The 21605-nt window shown below is 38.0% G+C and overlaps 1 protein-coding gene across 1 annotated transcript in view; it reads left to right on the forward strand.

Annotated features, from left to right (window-relative positions):
* LOC306880902 (alpha-N-acetylgalactosaminide alpha-2,6-sialyltransferase 5-like) overlaps window positions 1–21605 on the forward strand; it is a gene marked incomplete at both ends in the record, with an annotated part of 34585 nt that overhangs the window by 11398 nt on the left and 1582 nt on the right. The window contains one exon of the mRNA XM_079434708.1: window positions 15661–16073. Coding sequence (XP_079290834.1) covers window positions 15661–16073 — 413 coding nt within the window. The remainder of the gene's footprint in view (window positions 1–15660; window positions 16074–21605) is intronic.

Genomic DNA, 21605 nt, shown 5'->3' on the forward strand with positions numbered 1-21605 from the left:
ATGAACGCACTTTCTTTAGAGCTATTATGGAGGTCAGGGGTTAAAGAGAGGTCTGAGTGGTGATTCGCATACAATAATGAACCCTATAGAGGGACAATGGGCTTTGTTACCAAGTCTAATCATATTGCATTAATCACTTTTAAATTGAACAGAGTCTTCAGGGTTAATTGCGCTAAATGTGCCTTATTCTCTTGGTGAACTTGAAACCGGTAGCTGTGGCTGATACATTGATAACAACTAATACAGGTGGAATTATTACAGGACATCTTATAGTACTTTAAAACTGGCCTTTTATAAAGAATGTCTAATGAACATGCACAGTAATAAACACACATGACATTAAAAATACAAGGAAACAACTATTAGAAACATAAAATGTAACAAAAGACCATGCTAATAAAAATGTACTATTTAAATAAAATATAATTAATTGTGACAAGTTATTTTAGTATAATATCAAATACAGTTTTTGCTCAAATTTTGAATCAGATTTTATTTGTATATTTTCTGCTTTTATCTTAAATTTAATTAAAATGTTTGTAATTTTATGTTTTTATTAGTTTTAGTTGTTTTTAGATATATAGTTTTATTTTTTAAAAATCTGTTTTAGTTATTTTAGTACATTAAGGTTTGTATTTTATTTCAGTTAACATTTATTTCAAGTAAATAAATGTTCACATTTTATAATAATCCTGCTTTGCAATATTCATACACATCCTACACATGCAATGTTAGGAATTGAATACAGTATTTGAGATGTAATTTATTCTCCAGTGCTCCAGTTCTCCACCCTCCCCACGCTCCACTGTTACCTCCGAATCCCCTGGAAAAGGAAAAAGGACATGCACACTCCGATAAGCCCCTAGAGACATTCCCATTCCCCGCCTGCTTACCTGGACATTCTGCTGATCTCATTCCGCTCTGCTACTACTCAATAAACCTGTTGATTTTATTGCACTTACCTCTGCGTCTATCTGTAAGCTCTAATCATCAAAATTAAAACAAAAAAACATTTGAAATGTTTTACTTTACATGTAATGAATCTAAAATATATGAAAGTTTCACATTTTGAAATGAGTTACAAGAAAAAATGAACTTTTTCATGATATTCACATTTTTGGAGATGTACCTGTAAGTTGTGATCATCGATAAATGGCTGTATTGTCTGTGGTTATGTTTGCATGTGGTGTGTGATAAAAGCATTTGGGGATCGACTTGTGCGAAACAAGTGTGCAACCAGTGAAACAAATGCTATCTGCTCAACAGCCCATGGATAAATGAGGCATTATCAACACAAGGTTAGAGTCTCAGTAGCTCAGCAGAAGCCCAGGATCATTATCATTATCTGATAAAGAGTAGAGAAGTTAATGACTGGCAGAGCGTGTGTGTATTCTTGTGTTTTATATGGAGATGATAGGATATCTCTAATGAATACTGTCTGTCATTATGGGTATCGCCATGTGCCTTCAGAGCTGGGTGTGTTATTATTGTTACACGGTTTTACTGATTTCATCCAGCAAAACCACAAACACACACAGCATGTATATGGAATGCCAAACACAAACACACTAAAACAGCCCCAGCAGCATTTGGGTTCTTATCCTGTGAAGCATCTCATCTGGAGTTGTTTATTTTCATGTTTTATGTTGGTGAACTTTTCCAATCTTTCTTTCACTCTGCAAAGTTTTTGATCGGCTTCATCACACTTTTATAGAACTTATTGCTGTTTGCAAGATTTTGAAGAGCAACTATGAAAATATCTTCTTAAAAGTTTGGGATACTTCTTAAGAAATATCTTCTTAATACAATTAATTAAATACACTTTTTTTTTAAATTTCCAAAACACCCTCTGAGTTACAATTATTAACAGAAAATGTCTGTGATTTCATGTATTCATGTATTGAAGCTACTGACAAACACCAGGCTTGTACGTGGTATAACTATAGCGTTATGTGTATAATTTCGTAATGTAATTAATTAAGAAAACTAAAATTCCTGAAGCTGGTCGTTCTGTGCATTACATGGTCTAATGCTCTTTATTGATTTAATTCCCTTTTTTACATTAGGTGGGATGCCAGCAGAAGCAGGATCAACTGTTATTTTACATAGAAAGTTGGCAGAAAGGTTTAATTCCATAATGAAGGTGCACCTGGCAGCAGAGTTATAAATTTAGCCTTAGTTATTAAGGTCAAAATACATACAGAGAAGCATTTAAAAAGAAAATTATATAAATTTCAGACATTCCTCAAACAATCTAGACGGCATTAGATTTCTCAGACGATCCTAGAGTTAGTTGAACGGCTAGGTGGGTAATTTTCTTAACTTTCTTAAGAGTTTGTGTGAGGGAGAAAAAATTTATTAAAAACCAAATTTACCTGATCTCCTCAAGGAAAACATGTCTTGTCTAAATAGGTTTTAATGCTATTTAGTTTCTTAATGCTTTTAATACAAAGTCAATGCATTTACCTACATTAGAGCCTACATGCCATACCTACATTCTGTTCTGTGTTGCACTGGAATCCCATAACCAGATTATTGTTTATTAGCTAATTATGGAGGAAGCCCATTTTAAAAGCTACCTGAAAAGGAATGTTTAGCAGAAGTAAATTATTTGTGGTATTTCTCTGTTGTGTATACAGAATGTCTGATATTCCTTATTCTACAGAACACAAATAAGACTTTTTAAAGAATTTTTCAACAATTTTTATGTTTGTTTGGACCCCACTGATTTTACAAGAAATATATACCAAAACATTACCCTGGTTCCCTTGACCTGACTACCCTTCATTTTTCAATTGGCTTTTGCAGAAATAAGCTCTGTTATCAACAAAAGTTTAGGATTCTCACATATTTTACTCATCATGATAATCTTCAAAAATGAACTAAATTTATATGAACTTTGGCAATCAGCAGAAGTAAAAAGCTTAAGTAGGCTATAAACAACCTACACCACTTCGGCATCACCATCACTAAGCCATGATGACATTTAATGTTCTGTAGTCCCATTTACCTTATTTCTGGCCTTTAACCAAAAACGATTTAAAAAACCCATGGACTTTGGGACGATCAAATCAGAAGTGCTATGAACTTGTTTCTTTCACAATTTAGTCTTCAAAAATATGCCGTCCTTTACAAACTTACAATTTTAACATTGAAAAATGTGTGCACTTTAGTATTGAATCCTACTTTTATAGGTATTATATTATTATACTATATTTACAACATGTTTTAGACATTAAAATATACTATTCTGGGTCAGTCAGAACCTGAATGTTATTATAAAATGTCATTGCCTACCTCAGAAGAGTGTTCTTTCAAGTAGTCCCATGATTCATGCTTGAATCTTTTCCTTTTTCCCCCTGCTGAACACCTCCCCCTTCAGTGTACTTATTCTTGCAATCCTAACCCCTCCTCACACTTTTACTATGATTGTCCCTTCTAGAGTACGTCTCTCCTCTCTATACCCCCGCCATCGCTCTCCTGGAGAGGAGCTTTTTATCATTGCGGCCAATCTCTGGTTTATAAACCAGGGGATGGATGCTAATTCCTCCCTGGGGGCTTGTTTTAAAGAATCGAGGATGTCTGCGGCCAGACCTAATCTGTGCTTGCAAACAACACAAAATGTTTGCAGGGAAGCACCTTTTGTATTCAGGGCAAAGCAATCATCCCAACGGGGAGCGTCTTCGTCTCATCTAAATTCTGACAGTGTCTCCTGGTTCTTTTATTTATTTTTATTTTTTGACTCGTTTTACTGCTCTTTCTCTCTCTTGCACCCTCTGTCTTTCCTTTTTCTATTCAGTTATATCACCTAAGATGAACAGAAGTATTAGAGACACATTCTTTGAGTGTCTTTCTCCCGCTGAGGAGGCAATAAGCCCTCAGTATGAAGTCAGAGTAGCCTCTGCGGCTCACAGATTAAGTTGGAGGATGAAGATGAATCTGTAGACTTTACCTTTCACAAACATGCTGGATGGGTTACATCCAAACAGCACTAACAAACGTGTCTCTCTTGCAATGCTTTTGTGTACTTTTACAGTATGCCATACTAATAATTCAATGATGTGTTGTCAGGGACTAAACTGCAGTAGGTTGTGGAGTGATACTTCAAATGCATTTTGACTCATTTAACAAAAATACAGACAGACATGATTAAAAAAAAAGTGAAATATATATATATATATATATATATATATATATATATATATACACTCACCTAAAGGATTATTAGGAACACCATACTAATACTGTGTTTGACCCCCTTTCGCCTTCAGAACTGCCTTAATTCTACGTGGCATTGATTCAACAAGGTGCTGAAAGCATTCTTTAGAAATGTTGGCCCATATTGATAGGATAGCATCTTGCAGTTGATGGAGATTTGTGGCATGCACATCCAGGGCACGAAGCTCCCATTCCACCACATCCCAAAGATGCTCTATTGGGTTGAGATCTGGTGACTGTGGGGGCCATTTTAGTACAGTGAACTCATTGTCATGTTCAAGAAACCAATTTGAAATGATTCGAGCTTTGTGACATGGTGCATTATCCTGCTGGAAGTAGCCATCAGAGGATGGGTACATGGTGGTCATAAAGGGATGGACATGGTCAGAAACAATGCTCAGGTAGGCTGTGGCATTTAAACGATGCCCAATTGGCACTAAGGGGCCTAAAGTGTGCCAAGAAAACATCCCCCACACCATTACACCACCACCACCAGCCTGCACAGTGGTAACAAGGCATGATGGATCCATGTTCTCATTCTGTTTACGCCAAATTCTGACTCTACCATCTGAATGTCTCAACAGAAATCGAGACTCATCAGACCAGGCAACATTTTTCCAGTCTTCAACCGTCCAATTTTGGTGAGCTCGTGCAAATTGTAGCCTCTTTTTCCTATTTGTAGTGGAGATGAGTGGTACCCGGTGGGGTCTTCTGCTGTTGTAGCCCATCCGCCTCAAGGTTGTGCGTGTTGTGGCTTCACAAATGCTTTGCTGCATACCTCGGTTGTAACGAGTGGTTATTTCAGTCAAAGTTGCTCTTCTATCAGCTTGAATCAGTCGGCCCATTCTCCTCTGACCTCTAGCATCAACAAGGCATTTTCGCCCACAGGACTGCCGCATACTGGATGTTTTTCCCTTTTCACTTGGGATTGTGAAATACTCAGACCGGCCCGTCTGGCACCAACAACCATGCCACGCTCAAAATTGCTTAAATCACCTTTCTTTCCCATTCTGACATTCAGTTTGGAGTTCAGTAGATTGTCTTGACCAGGACCACACCCCTGCACGGCCGGTCATCCAGGTGGATGCTGCACACTGGTGGTGGACGAGGAGACGCCAGCCCTCACAATGTAGAGCGCTTTGAGTGCTTAGAAAAGCAGAAAAGCGCTATATAAATGTAATGAATTATTATTATTAAATGCATTGAAGCAACTGCCATGTCCTAATAATCCTTTAGGTGAGTGTATATATATATATACTGTATATATATATATATATATATATACACACATACACTTATAAGAATCATTTGTTCATGAGTCAGACTGCACTGGTAGGATTTTTTTTTTTTTCTTTTTTTTTTGCTGCGGTGCTGTAGAAAACTCAGCATATACACAAATATGAAATAATGCTAGTAAATGAGAAGCATATAACTTTATGAAATAAAATAGTAATAATTTATTATTAAGAATTATTGCTAAAAATGTGCATTATTCATTGACACAGTGGTAAATTTAAAAAAATACACACTGATTAATCATTGTTATACCAGGCTGTCAATAATGTTTAGGCCGTGAGAGATGCTGCATTTTGGGAAAATTTTACAGAATGGATTTAGGAATGGATTTAAATTGGGTTAAAAAAATCTTAAACAGAGATGAGAGTACTAGTCTCATATTGGCAATAAGATTAGCCTAAATATTTAATAAATGAAATGTCAGGAGTAGGAGATAATATTTTATGAAGTTCAGACAGAACTCCATTTTTCATTTCTGCAACTGCTGTGTCTGAGTGCAGATACTGTTTGGGTCTTCTCATAACCTGCAAGAACCAACTGAGACTCATTGGACAAACATGCCTCTGCCTGCTTACATTACTGAAAAACTCCAAAAACGTACATATACTCACAACTCACTGCAGTTTCCAGCTAAAATGAATAGTGGCTGTACAACATTAAAAACTTTTATTCCTTTTATAATAATTATGATTACCAGGGCATATTATTGATATTAATGAATTGTTTTTGTGCAATACAATGCACAATACTATGTTATATCTTGTACAATACTATGTTATGACCTCAAAACATATTTACCATACTGCATAATTTGTAAAGTAATACATTTTCATGTTTGCATCACATAATGTACTGATTTTCTGATGTGGTAAACTTGCTTGGTAGGGCACCCGGTACAGCAATGCTCTTGCAATATAAAGGGCTCAGGTACGAATCCTGTGAAACATGAGTCATGATGAAAGCTTTAGCATTTATCATACATTTGCTTTTAACACTGTCGGTTAGGATAAGGGTTTAGTATCTTTGCTAAATGCGATAGAGATCCACCCACTGGACATTTCATTCTCAAATTGCCACAATCAATACATCAATCAACACAATAAAACATTGATAGATTAATGTTCATCTGTTTCAGATAAAACACACTTTTAGCACCACTCTCTGGACATTTCACTTCGGAAGTGTCACAAAACCTACAACAAGCAATGTATTATCATTTTGCAGAAATGTCACCACAGGCATGTTTTTCCAATGAGCCAGGGTTGGCAAAAACACAGTGCAAATTGAGGCATAATGCCCTCTGACAATAGCAGCATTCAGTAGACATTAATAATAACTTTAACTTTATCAGAAAGTCTCACAGCCAGTACAGTCATTTAGAGATTAATGTTCTGTGCTGTTCCATTATGAGTCTGTGCAATGATGACTTGACTTGTTTCCTTGGAACTTTCTTCAAAACATCACAGACCAGAACATCACTAGATGCTTCAGTACATTTCATTTTCAGGAAAGAGATGTATGCCTTCATCTACAGCTGTTTGGTTCTGTTTGAAACATAATAAAACCTCCTCTCTTTCCCCTTATCTGGCCTCTTTGCTGTTATTGGAAGCTCCTAATAACTGGGATAAATTTCTTTTTTTAGTAGAATACGTGGCAAAAAAATAAAAGCTTTTGTCTAATTAAGAGCATTAATTAAGGAACATGCAGCTTGGACCATCAGCAGGGTGATGATGGGATGCCGATGGGATTTGGCTAACTGCTTCGTTATGGCTGGTGCGCCCCTTCTCGTCTCCTTTGTTAGCTTCGTATATCATGCACACCGCGGGCCGTTCAGGTCAGCAGAGTGATTTACAGAGAGTCAGCAATCTCGGCAGGGCCTTTAATCGACAATGCCCCAGAGCTACTTCCTCCCACAATGCAAATGCACTTTTATTTCCTCTCTCTTCTCTGATTTGAAAGAGATGTCTATTTTTTCAATTCGAGATTTGCCTGCAGCATGTACACTGAGAGTAATTACTCCCTCCCTCACAGGGTCTTTTTGCCTTCGTTCTTATTTCTGTTCTGTGAGTTCCTTGGAGGGCAGACTAACCATCATGGATTCTCAATTCAGAACGGCATCTAAACAAAGGAAGCTTGCCGAAAAAAAGCCTGGGGCAGACCACATTAGATCTTCTATTGTTGGGGTGTTAAAATAAACATGAAATCAAAATTGACCCTACTTACTTAATTATTATTTTTCTGGTCTAACGATGCACAATTCATCAAACTTGATCATATTCTGGTACATCCATTCCCAAAGGATAATCAGGCCTCCATTGTTGTCTTGCAGGCAGAGCTCTGACATATGGTGCAGCCGTGCTTCAGGCGACCCGAGTCTGAGTTCTGACTCGAGGTCCTTTCCTGACCCTGTTCTACTCTTTCCTTTCTCAGTTTTTCCTGCCAACCAGTGCACTGTCCTATCAAATAAAGCCAAAAAATATTGAAACTGAATTGTGAAGTGATTACATTTAAGGATTCACAGTATTTCAGTTCCATATCGGCTGGCTTACTTTTGCGGTCACTGAACTCATTTACAGTTAATCTTTAAAAGTGCAAATAAATTCAACATGGGCTCTCTGGAAAAATGTGTCTCTGCCTTCTATATATACAGTTCACTATAGTTTCCAGCTGAAATGAACAGTAGTAAGAGCAAAACACCACTAACTTTTATTCAGTTTCACACAAATGATGATTACAAGGCAGATTATTGATTAGTAAATACATATTTTTGTGCAGTTCCTTGCACAATATTATGTTATGACCTCAAAACACTTTTAGCATAGTACTTGCTTTGTAAACTAATACATTTTTATGTTTACATCAAATAATCAGCTCCATATGTATAACTTTTCTGATGTAGTAAACTTGCTCTGTAGCGCACCAGGTGCAGTGTTGCCATGAGCAACATGAGCCATGATAAAAAAAAATCAAGTGTTTATGTAAGCAAGGTAAAATGGCAATGTGTTTTTGTCTCATGTGTGCTTTTATTAATGGGGTCATCGGATGCCCATTTTCCATTGGTTGATATGATTCTTTAGGGTCTTAATGAAAAGTCTATAACATACTTTGGTTAAAATTTCTAAATGGTAGTGTAAAACAACACCCTTTTTACATTGTCAAAACAGCTCTTTTTTCAAAGCAACTCGTTTTGTTGCATGTTGCTTTAAATGCTAATGAGCTCTGCTCACCCCGCCCCTCTTACTACTTACCTCTACTTAAGCCGCGGAACTGGCTAACCAGCACATTATTAGGAATGGCGATTTGTAAAGATTCATAAACCTTATACTCACTTCTTCTGTAGGTGAGGCTGGATCATGAATGGTAGATTGGGGGTGCATTCCCTTCAAAAACAAACGTAATCCACTGCATCTTCAGTGGCTCAGATGTTGGGAGTAAATGATGACTGCTATGTTCATTATTACATCCAACAGCAAAACACCTCAATCGCTATGGAGACATTCTTGTCTACACCTGCTCCGTCGTCGAAACAATGGCGGACTGATGACAGCTCACTCAGGGCAGGTAAAACGTCACTGTCAAGCAACAATTGTGGGAGGGGCCTGGGTCTGTGTGATGTCACACAGCCAAGAATCTGAGAATGGCTTGATTTGAGGAAGGGGTCAAGAATTATACATACAATATATATATATATATACATATAAATATATACATATATATATATATATACATATACATATATATATATATATATATATATATATATATATATATATATATATATATATATATATACATATACATATATATATATATATATATATATATATATATATTGTCACGGTTCATGGATCCATGTACTCATTTCTGTGTGTGTGTTGTGTCCGCTCGTTAGCTTGTCAGCGTTGTCTATTACTGCGCACCTGACGAGGTAATCCGAGTGGTCACAGGTGTAGCTTGTCTGCTCTGCCTTTATCTGGCTAGCGTTCTGGGTGTTTGTTGTCAGATTGTTGTTGTTCATGTCCTGTCGTGCGCTCTGTCTGATCTTCCAGACCCCCGAGTCAGTTTTGCCTGTTTGCTGTTTCTCGATTCCCTGGATCTTGAGTTTCTGTACCGTGACATATATATATATATATAATAGTCATATATATATAGTCATTATAGGGTGGATGTGTAAACACACTGCCAACACACATTTATGTTCAAACAACATGTAAATGTGAATTTTGCATCCGATGACCCCTTTAACTCTCGGTTTAGGGTACGTTGCATTAATCTTTTACTACCACTCTCACAAGACATTTCATTTCTGAACTGCCGAAATATGTACAACCACCAACATTACACGTTGAGAGATGCACATTCATTCGTTTTGGAGAAAACCGAAAATGCTTTCAGCGCCACTTATTCACTTTGCATGGTGTCCACATTTGTGGACAGTTAATTTAACTCCAATTAGGGTTAATTTATAATGGTAATTTTCTCCAAACCACTTGAGGGCAGTCTCAGTAGATTGACAGCAATATTGTAACAGTGGCTACTATCTTGCATTCCAAATATCCATTGCTTGGTGACATCATTAATCCAAGATGGCTGACAGTGATAGCCATGTGCTAAATGCCCCATCTGTGAAAAACTTTTATACGAGGAGGTCAGTTGAGGTTAAAAAAAAATAATATATACAGTAAATTATGATGAATATGTTAGTATTTTATAAACTAAAATTTAGAGTAAAATGTAGTTTTTATTCACCAAAACCCAACTGTCCACGTATGTGGACGTCATTCAACAGTGGACTCAGATTGCATAAAGTCTGATTTCTGTAACCTGCTAGTATATCTATTCTATTTTATCAAAGATGTTATGAATTGTCTTGTATTGTAATAAAACAGACATTTAACAAATATATCAACATAACCATTTAAATTTACATATTACAGCATTAAATGGCAACATTTTGTCTTCCAAACAGAGACAGCATAGGTCAAGGAGTCAGTACAGAATAATAGAGAATATCCCAGAGGACAGTGGACGTGACAGTGACAGCAGTGAATGTTTTCCATAATTTGCCCATATTGCTAATAGGTTTCCGCATATATGTAACTACTGTTATTGTTCCTACAATGTGTTTTATTGTTATTATATTGTAATATTATTGTTTTTAATAACTAAGATGATATAAATAGCATAACATGCCATTAAAAAAAACACAAAATTCCATATTGTCAGCTGTGACTTTATGTCCCATCTTACGGCTTTGTTGCATGGTGTCCACATACGTGGACAGTTAAATAATTTTCAAATAAAACTGAATTTTGTAAAAATTTAAATGGATTTCAATTTTAGCATCATATTATGTAAAAAAAAAAAAAAAAAAAAAAAAAATCTAGATAATGTTTTCCATAATTCATGCATGAAAGGGTTAAAGTGTTGCGAAATGTGCAAGCAATAAAATATAATTTTGCAGAAATGTCGCCACATGCATGTTTTTCTATTAAGAACTTACTTTATTAATGGCCATTTATAATTCCTAATTATAAATGGCCATTAATAAATCAAATGAAATTTAATTCGTTAGTCCATCTTTTTACAGATCTTAATACACGCTTTGCAGATTTAAGTTTCTGCCTGTAGGTCGGAATAAGATGAACCAAACAGTGATCAGAGAGTCCTAAAGCTGCTCGTGGAACCGAGTGATATGCATCCTTTATTGTTGTGTAACAGTGATCCAATATATTACTGTCTCTGGTGGGACATGTGATGTGCTGTCTGTATTTTGGCAGTTCATGGGAGAGATTTGCTTTATTAAAGTCCCCGAGAATGATTAAAACAGAGTCCGGGTGTTGTTGCTCACTCTCTGTGATCATATCAGCGAGTTTCTGTAAAGCTGTGCTCACGTGCGCTTGCGGTGGAATGTAAACACTCACGAGACTGAACGAACAGAACTCCCGCGGCGAGTAGAACGGCTTGTTCAGTGTTTCTAGATCTGAACAGCACATCTTCTTTAACACAGTTACATCTGTACACCACCTCTCATTGATGTAAAAGCACGTCCCACCGCCGCGCGATTTCCCCGTTAATTCTGCGTCCCGATCTGCTCTGATCAGCTGATAATTAGGCAGATGTAGCACGCTGTCCGGTATGTTGCCATTCAGCCAGGTTTCCGTGAAACACAGAGCAGCAGAGTTAGAAAAATCCTTGTTTGTCCAGGAGAGCACTCAGTAAAATAATCTTAGCTGAGCTTTTATAGAATTACACAAAATGCTTCAATTCTCAAGTCATCATTCCAGGGTAGCGTTTATCTGTCATTTTGTAAGATTACTCTTGTCATCTGCTTCTCAGATGGCCGTCAATTGTGCTGTTTCCAAGTGACATTTCCTCAAGCTTGATGTACAGAATCTGTCTCTCTCTGCAATATGTAATTCACAGTGTGAAGTAAAAGCTCAAGCACTGTAGAAAACACTCAGGACACTGAGGCGTTCTGTTCACACTGCATACAAATCTGATTTGGTTTTCAAATAAATCTTTAGGACTGTCTTGATCTTGATTGACTGTCTGCACTTTGTCATTTTGCAAGTGATGAAAACTGATCTGTTTGTTCAGTTATTGTAATCAATATCCGGCGTATTTACAATGGTTACTTCAGTAATGATAAAACCGTCAACACCATGCCAAGAGCCTTTCTCATAAAACTGAGTAGCTGTCATTTTGGAAAGAGAGGATGGAAAATCATGAGCCGCATGAGACAACAGATGACAGAGATGTATCACACATTCATGCTTATACTCTGTCCAAAACTGCTGACTCGTTCACTCGTTTACTATATACTACATAGTGATTGTGACGCAAGCTTACATCCACTTTTTGCGCTGTTCTGTTATTGACAAAGTGAAAAGGCAAAAATGAAAAAGCCTCTAGCCTGTTTTCATCCAGTTGTTTCCAAACTAGTTTTTGCTAAATTTTAAATATCATCATAGAATTTATGCGCTAAAGTTATGCAAAAAAAATATTGTGTTGAACCTTGAGAATTTTTAGGGATAATTCAGCTATATCTGTAAACATTTGGGTGCTCTACGCCTTTTCTTTTTAAGACCAAGATCCTCTAGATAAAATCCACAAGCAAGGATCTTATTGAATGGAAGTCCCCTGGAAGAAGTCCTGGCCTTCATCTATCTGGCCAGCACCAGTGATCAGACACAGCTGTCAAGGCAAAGATTGCCAATGCAGCCTTCATACAGCTCGCGAATATCTGGAGCTCCAGAGATTTGTCCTCAGCAACAAAGACCTGCCTTTTCAACTCGGCAAGTCATTGTTGCCGTATGGAGCTGAAACCTGAAGGACAATCAAGATGACCATCGGGAAGGTCCAAAACCTTCATCGATAGCTGTCATAGAAAGATTCTCTAGATCCACTGGCCTGACACCATCAGCAATAAAAAACCTTTGGGGAAGTACACATTAACTTTCTGCTGAATAAGAAATAAGGAAGAGAAGATGTGGCTGGATAGGGGACACCCTTTGTAAACTGCCAACCAACATAAGGGGGCAGGCATTGAAGTGGCCACCTAAGAAACACCTGGCAACATGACCTCGAGGCTGACATCCTCAAAGTGGGTTACACCTGGAACCAGTTGGAAAGAATGGCCAAGAACAGAGGACTCTGGAGATCTGTGGTTGGTGGTCCATACCCTGGCAATGAGTGCCTCTGGACACAAACCATGTGTTAATGTGGTTTCGATCAAGTTTATCCCATTTAATGTGTTTTTGTGCTGTTTAGATTTCATAGATTTGCATGGATTTTAGTTGAATATGCAAAAAATATCAGATTTTTGCTGTCCCAGGGCAGATTTAAATGCCCACATGTTAAGAGTTGTTGGACAGTGACTCTAAGGAATTGCTATTGTGTTCATTTAACCCTCACTAATGCAACATCTGGATAAAGCAGATCTCAAGAGTCTCCTGTGCACCTATCGACTATATCGGGACGTTTTTCTGCGATACAGGAAGCTCATGTAGTCCACAAGGATTTCAGCTGCTCCCGGCCTCATTAAACATTATGTCAATGGAGCAACACTTGTGTCTTCTTTGACCTGCGGCTGAGTTTCATTACCTAGGGAGCATCGGACGCTAAGAGGAGACGTATGCAAATGCCACAGCACTGCCTGCAGAATACATGGCGCCATTTGTTATTATTATTTCCCTCACAGCAGATGCCTTCATCCAGGACAAATTACGCAATGCTGGCAGCGCTCTTTGCATATTATTGATTTAAAGAGCGTGACAGAGGATGGGGAAGAGAAATTTCACCGTAAATGCAACACTTCCTTGAGAAGCGAAGATGGGCCTTTATTCCTGAAACACTTTATCCCCAAGGATGGGGCTAAAGGGACTGTGCCCTTATCACTGTAAGAATACCAATGCTGCTTTTATGTCGGCTTGGAATAATTAATGGAAAGCTGTAGAGAATGGAAAGGCACGCAGTGGAATAGTATGTGGTTTGAATGTGGAGATGTGTAGGAGAAGCTGGACAGATTTTAAAACTATTCAAGGTCAGGAGGCCTGAATTACTAACTGCTTCAATTATGTCTGAACAACAAGATGCTGTGAATAAAGAAATCCTCAGGCAAAATTGCAGGGCATATGTCAACAGTATCTTTGAAATTAGGACATTTTCCTCTAAATAGATCTTTTTATTTGAAGAGCCTCCGCTGATTCTCAGGTGCATTCTGCCAGACCTATAACCCAGAGTACCAAAAGAGGATCTGAAGGCAAAACAGTTAAACAGTTGTTTTGTCATGTACGAATGTTTCTTCAACAGTGGACACTTGGCCCTTGTGGAAAATAAAGTTCTCTTAAAACACAGTTTTTACACTCCCGGTAATTTCTAAAATTTTTCTGCCCACTCTGTGGCCTTAGCCGAGCCGGCTAAAGCCACAGAGGATCTGCCATGGCCTCCTGAGCTGCCAGCTCCGCCTTGGCTTCCCGAACTGTCTGCTTCGCTATGGCTCCCCGAACTCCCTGATCCGCCATGGCTTCCCGAAGTAACTGCTCCGCTTTGGCTCCCTGATCCGCCCTGGAGGCTATCCTTGTCTTCAACCAGTTCCAGTCCTGCACCAGCCAGGGTGCCCACCTGTACTGTTACGGCACGGGACACGCCTTCTGGGAGGGGGGGGTGATCTGTCACATGTTTGAGTTCCTGTTTGTCCTTATTTGGTTTAGTTCCTGTTCTCATTAGTTAATCATTGTTCATTCAGATCACCTGTGTTGTATAAATCATCTCGTTTGCTCCTTTGGTTTGTCTTTATAAGCCTTCAGTTTCTAGAGTTTCTTTGTCCTGACTTACGTTATTTGAAGAGGTTGTGTTTTCTCGTTTCGTGTAGATTTATTAAAAGACTCTGTTCATTTGCATACCAGACTCCTTCCTGCTCTATTGAGCTTCAGGCCCCAACAACCCGTGACAGTAACAACGCTAAACGAAAACAGAAGTTAGATATTCTATGAAACCTTAAAACATATTCAAAAATTAACAAAAAAATTGGTTGAAGTACTAAAAATTACTAAAAGTTTTAAAATAAAGCTAAATAATAAAGCTAAAATAATAATATTAACAATTATATTAAACTAGAATTAAAGTAAATAAATGCAGTAATAGTATACTTATATATAAGTAATACTATGATAATACTGTGTGGAATAGTTGTTCTATTTTGTGTAAAAATTAGGAATGTTATTAATTTAATCACACATGAGTTAATTAATATATTAACATTTAGGCTGAATATGTTAATATTTGTATATATTAAGATTAAAGGTCTAGATAAAACATCAATAATTAAAAGGCATTTGGAAAACATAATTGGTGATGGCCTGGTATAAAGGTTTCTAAAACAGTTTTAATTTGAACTTTATAGAACAAAAATAAAAAAATTGAAATCTCCACCCCCTGGGCCATAAAAGTGAAGTTAAAGAAATACCAATAACGCATTGAGATTTATCTTGTTTGCCTTGAACTGGTACACCAATGTTTACATTTGCTTAGCCACGTATACATTATTTAAATGACCGCTGCATCTAATATAGACTCTGTATGAAATATTGACTATGGTTTTACACTTGTATAGAGCTAATCTTTCCACTCTCTTCCCCACAGCCTCTAAAGATGCACTGCAGGAGCTGCGCGCTGGTCACCAGCTCAGGTCATCTAACTGGTGGGGGTCGCGGAAAAGAGATTGATCAGGCGGAGTGCGTCATCCGAATGAATGACGCGCCCACGGCCCGTGGCTACGGGGTGGACGTGGGTCACCGCACGAGCCTGAGGGTCATCGCTCATTCCAGCATGCAGAGAGTGCTGCGTAGCCGCCACGAACTCCTCAACTCCAGTCAGGACACGGTCTTCATCTTCTGGGGACCCAGCAGTTATATGCGACGTGACGGGAAAGGGCTGGTTTATAACAACCTGCGGCTTATGAACCAAGTGCTGCCCAAACTCAAGGTCTATATCATCTCCTGGCAGAAAATGCTCCAGTTTGATGAACTATTCAAGAGAGAGACCGGCAAAGACAGGTAACGGGCACTTTATTATGTTTTACAGAGCCAATTTAAAATTGTATTATTTGATAAGAGGACAATTTTAGTATCTGTAATGATACGGTTCAGGAAATAAGCTTAAATATGTGATGATACACTACTTTGATGTTTCATTGTATGAAGGCAAAATATTTTCAAACCCATTTCTGAACTAAAATGGGTCTGCAGAACTCGATTAACTGAAGGCGTGCATTTACATGATTGAGATAGCAGACGTTTTCATCAACGTGCCAATATTATCCATATGACATGCCCTAATTTTTCGTGACCTATTTTTATTTTAAAAAGGTGTTATAAAGGAAAGATGATGCGTGTCCTAGAATAGAGTCTGCAGAGGCAATTCTTATTCCACATTTATGGCTCTCTGAGAAGACCAGCCTCTTTTTCCCTTTCAACTCTAGGATCACATGAGAAATCAGTTTGTGTGGGATTCTAGATTTGAACATTAAGCCAAGATCTCCACTTAGTCAAAGAAAGTGTGTGTGTGCACAGAGTAGTGTTTGCAGCGAATAGGGGTTTAATATATTCATTTTTTTGTCCACAGAACATGAATTTGTCATTCACTCTTAAAAATAAAGGATTTCTATGGCATCATTGTGAAACCCCCTGTTGGAACCTTTATATTCTAAAGCGAATACTGTAAATTTATGGGTCCAGGCTATATTCTGATCAAGAAAAACAAACACTAATCTAGTTATTGCGATAAGTTTTATCGCAAAAACGCAATTTTTACAGAGTGCTCCTTAAAACTCTCATTAGTAAGAAATGAAAATATTACAACTGATGAACTGGCTTAGACTGATACAGGAGTGTTTTGTAGCTGCTGTCCCTTATTACCACAGCAGTATTATTGCAGCTGTCAAAGTGTGTCTTTCATCTTGTATCATTTTCGTTGGTGTTATTCCCAAAAGTGGCAAATGAAAAGCGGAGAAGACAAAAGATTGCTGTGAGAATCATACCAACCACGCACAACAAAAATCTGTCTCTGTTAGATGTCAGAATTGGACTGGAGAAGGATGGTTGCTTTTGCTTTATTGGTTTGATCAGTGTCTTCCTATGTTTGTTTGCATACAGAATTTCAAAGAGCTGGTCTATCAAAAGTTACTTTAAGAAACTACAGAAACTAAGAAACACTACTGCCTATAAATGCATTAATCTCAAGCAATCATATACCAATAATTACTATTTTTAGCAGTAAATTTTACTTCAGTGATGTTTTGGGTTGAAAATCTAGGTTGCAAATGAATAAATCCTGAGCTGAGCTCAATCTAATTTAGGTCATGCAAGCAGAGCCGATCCTCCCTATACGCAAAATGCGCAAGCTGCGTAGGGCCTCCGAAACACCAGGGGGCCCCCTTTGCTGTCAAAGATTATTTAATTTTAGTTTAGTTTTTGAATTTGGTCAGCGGTTATGAAAACATGAATGATAATTTCTTTTAATGCGGTGCGCTGTCGCCCTTTCTACGTAAAAATAAGCCAAATCATGTAACGTCAATGTCGTACAGTCTCTTGCTCGAGACTAAAAAAACGAGTTGAAAGCATACCGAGCCTCGGAAGAGACACTGTTTGTCAAGCGCTTTCCGTGAGTGCGATTCGAGACGGAGTGAAACACGGACAAATGCGCTTCATTCATTCGTTCATAACACTCATACCCCACTAAACCCATCCCCCTCCCCCTCCCCGCCAGTTTTGCATAGGGCCCCCAGAAGTCTAGGATCGGCACTGCATGCAAGCCTACTGTGCTTATTAAAATAATAATTTACTTTTTGATTTTGTGAAATTATAAAACGGATAGTTCCGGTCCTTGATTCTGATTGGTTGAGGCAAGTTCGAAGCTGTTGTAAATTACTCTACAAACATATATGTATATGGAATAACCGTTTTATAAAAGCAATAAGCCCCGTGAAGCCATGGTTTACAGTGAATTTACAACAGCTAAGGGGGTCGTAGGCAACTGCGCTTTGCGTTATCCTAACAACGCCCCTTAGCTGTAATAAATTCACTGTAAACCATGGCTTCTTGGGGCTTATTGCTAACCATAGTGACAGCATGTAACAGGGTTTCTCAACTCTGGATCTCAAGGTCCGCTTTCCTACAGAGTTTAACTCCAGTTAACGCCAACTCACTTGCCTGTAACTTTCTAGTAATCCTGTAGGCCTTGATTCGCTTGTTCAGGTGTGTTTGATTAGGGTTGGAGCTAAACTCTGCAGGAAAGTGGGCCTTAAGGGTCAGAGTTGAGAACCCCTGGCTTATAATAACCAGGAATTCTCAAGATTAAAAAAAAGACAAAAAAGCACCAGTCATGTAACCTTATTAATATTCAGTGAGCCATGCTTTCACTAGAGTAGGATTTGCTGTAGATAATCATTTTGATAATACATTTAAAACAGTTGTTGCAAAAGGTGTTTACAAAGGCATTTTAAAGAAAATTTCTGTCTTTGTAGAGGCATCATAAATGCAGTCCTATAATTGGCCCTACCCATATACAGTATTAAATAAACAACAATACAAAACATAAACATTTGGCAACATATTTCACTCATTTGTTTGATATTCATATTCATTAATGTGCATAATTAACTGCATGCTGTAATATGAACAACCAAAATACACTGATTTAAGTCTCATGAGACAATGTCACAAATTATATGTGTGTGATTCACTACAAAGAACCAGTTCATGAGATTCATTCATTCAGGAATCGAATTACAATGGTTGCATTGTATGGTCTTAATTCACTAAAAAGTAAAAGATCGTTAGAGTCATTTGCTTGGAAATCAGACTAATTAAAAAAAAAAAGTATTTTACTAGCGCGTTCCATTTGCATTGTCAGAAGAATACATACAGTATGCAATAACCGTTAATGGAAATAACATTTCCATTTCCAGAACTTTCCAGATCTTTTAGGGGGGGCGTGTTGCTTTTTTGTTTTTCCAATTATAATTGTTCAATAATTATTGATGATTTGTTAGTTCTTTTGTTGAAACCTGAAATATTAATAAATATTAAAATATATGAATGTGTATATAAAACATATAAATGTATATGCAATATCATATTTTTTAGATTATTTCCTCTGTAAATGATCAGTCATAAAATGAATGTATGAAACTGAATGAACATATGAAACTGTTTATTGAACAGTGGTGTCTTGTCACATTGATGCCTTTTTATAAAAGCAATAAACCAGTCTAGTCATGTTGTGAACACCCATTTCCTGTGGTAAAATCACGGTTACGCATGGTGTCTCATGGCTTATTGCTTTCTTAAAGAGTCATAGGGCCATGAGAACCTCAGCCCTCAAGGACCTTCTGAAACTGTACTTACAGTTAAACCCCAAAGTAATTCAGGCTGATGGTGCTATAATTTGTCATGTAAATAGTCATGCAGGAGCACTTGGCAAAGGGGACGCAGTGTCTTTGCTCTCCGGCCTGGCAGTGACAGAAAGCCCTGCGGGACAAACACAGCCCAATGTTCTGGCATTTTGTTTTTCCACGACTTAGCAGTTCGGTTTTCTCCTGTTCTCTTGGTTTCTCCTGCATCTGGTCACATTGGCTTCTAAACAATCCTGCTTTGGAGAATACGGTCTGTCAGAATGTGTTCATAGGGATTCTGAGAGTTGATCTAAGCAATATGTTTCCATGATATCTGGATAGTATTTGCTGGATATTGACATTAAATATTAAGTGAAGTGAAAGGTGGCAAGTATGGTTACCCATACTCGGAATTTGTGCTCTGCAATTAAGCCATCCACACGCATCCAGAGCAGTGGGCGGCGCCCAGGGAGCAGTTGGGGGTTCGGTGCCTTGCTCAAGGGCTCCTCAGTCGTGGTATTAAGGATGGAGAGAACGCTGTACATTCACTCCCCCCACCTACAATTCCTGCCAGACCTGAGACTCGAACTCGCAACCTTTTAGGTTATGAGTACGACTCTCTAACCATTAGGCCACGACTTCCCCAGATGTTTGGTCAAGCACATATTTTCAGTGTTGTGACGTTTAGGGCAAAAATAGAACCTCAGACTTGAATTCTTTGGATAGCTGAAATGCAGAGGCGGTGGTCATCCTCATTTTGCCTTTATGAGCAGTCTCATGTTATACTGTACCACACACACTTCTGTAAGATCTCTTCATGCACTAAACATCATTGTCCTCTAATAAAAGACGTGTATCGCCTTGTGTATTACATACATTGTTTAGTTCTTCTAAAGATGCACTAGTAGATACAAGCACAAAAATTTCACTGTATTTATGATTTATTTAACCCTCAAATGGCAAAGCAAGTTTATGTCTTTGGGGGCTTCTTTATCCTTGAATGGTTTCTGAGACTATATGCTAAATGAACCAACCTTCATCTGACAGTCATACATAGTTTTATATGGAGCCAAACATCCTGTATTTGCACTTCAAATACAGCTCAGAAAATTGTATTAGTTCTTCCACCTCGATAATACATGAGTAAGCCTTGTATATTTTTGCTTTTGAACTTTTTGAACACCATCTTTTCAGTTGATATGTCCTCTAATAAAAGAGGCAGTATGCTGAGAAATTAAAACTTTACGAAACTATTAAACACAAAAAGTAGTGACAGCGGTATGTGATTTGTATAAACACTAAGGGCCAGATTTACTATCAGCTTGCGCGAGCGCAAACCCTCATTTGGCGTTAAAAAACTACTGTCAGGATTTACTAAAGACACGCAGTCTTATCCTGATGCACTAAAATAACACAACATAAAAATGAAAGAAATCTACATAGGCAAAAACTAATTAAAATGATAAAAACACACAAAAAATTTAGTTTACCTTATGCGCTGCATTTTTTTTGGATGCCATGTCATGTGTTAGATACTGCTTTTTAAATTTTTTATTTTTTTTTAAACAATGGAAAAAACTGGTATGCAAAAACATGTTCTATGTGAACTGTGCAGAGGTAATAGTTTAGATGTTGATTAATTCCATTGGATATTCTAAAGGGAAGTGGTGTGTGGCCAAGTATACACACAGTAGTGAAATTTGACCCGGAGCAGTGGGCAGCCAATACTGCGGCGCCCGGGGAGCAGTTGGGGGTCCGGTGCCTTGCTCAAGGGTCTCACCTCAGTCGTGGTATTGAGGGTGGAGAGAGTGTTGGTTATTCACTCCCCCCACCTACAATCCCTGCCAGACCTGAGACTTGAACCCACAACCTTCAGGTTACAAGTCCAACTCTCTATCCATTAGGCCACGACTGCCCATAGCGCATGCCCGAGAGATTATTTACGTTGCATCTGCCAGACAGTGATGCTCTGTTGTCTGAGGTAATTTAACAGTAATCAGAGGCTTCTAATCAATCACATCCGGGTTGTTGTTCACTAATGCTGTTTGTTTTCCTTTATTAATGTGTTATTTGTCAAAGATTCACCAGGGCTTTCATGTCAGATGGCAGGTTGGCAGAAGTGATGAGAAGTTGATGATAACGTTCGGTTGTAGAAATGATCCTGACAGCTGGACAGCACTCTAAACGCAACAGA

The sequence above is a fragment of the Barbus barbus genome (genome assembly GCF_936440315.1).
Source record: "Barbus barbus genome assembly, chromosome: 15".
Classification (NCBI taxonomy): Eukaryota; Metazoa; Chordata; class Actinopteri; order Cypriniformes; family Cyprinidae; genus Barbus; species Barbus barbus.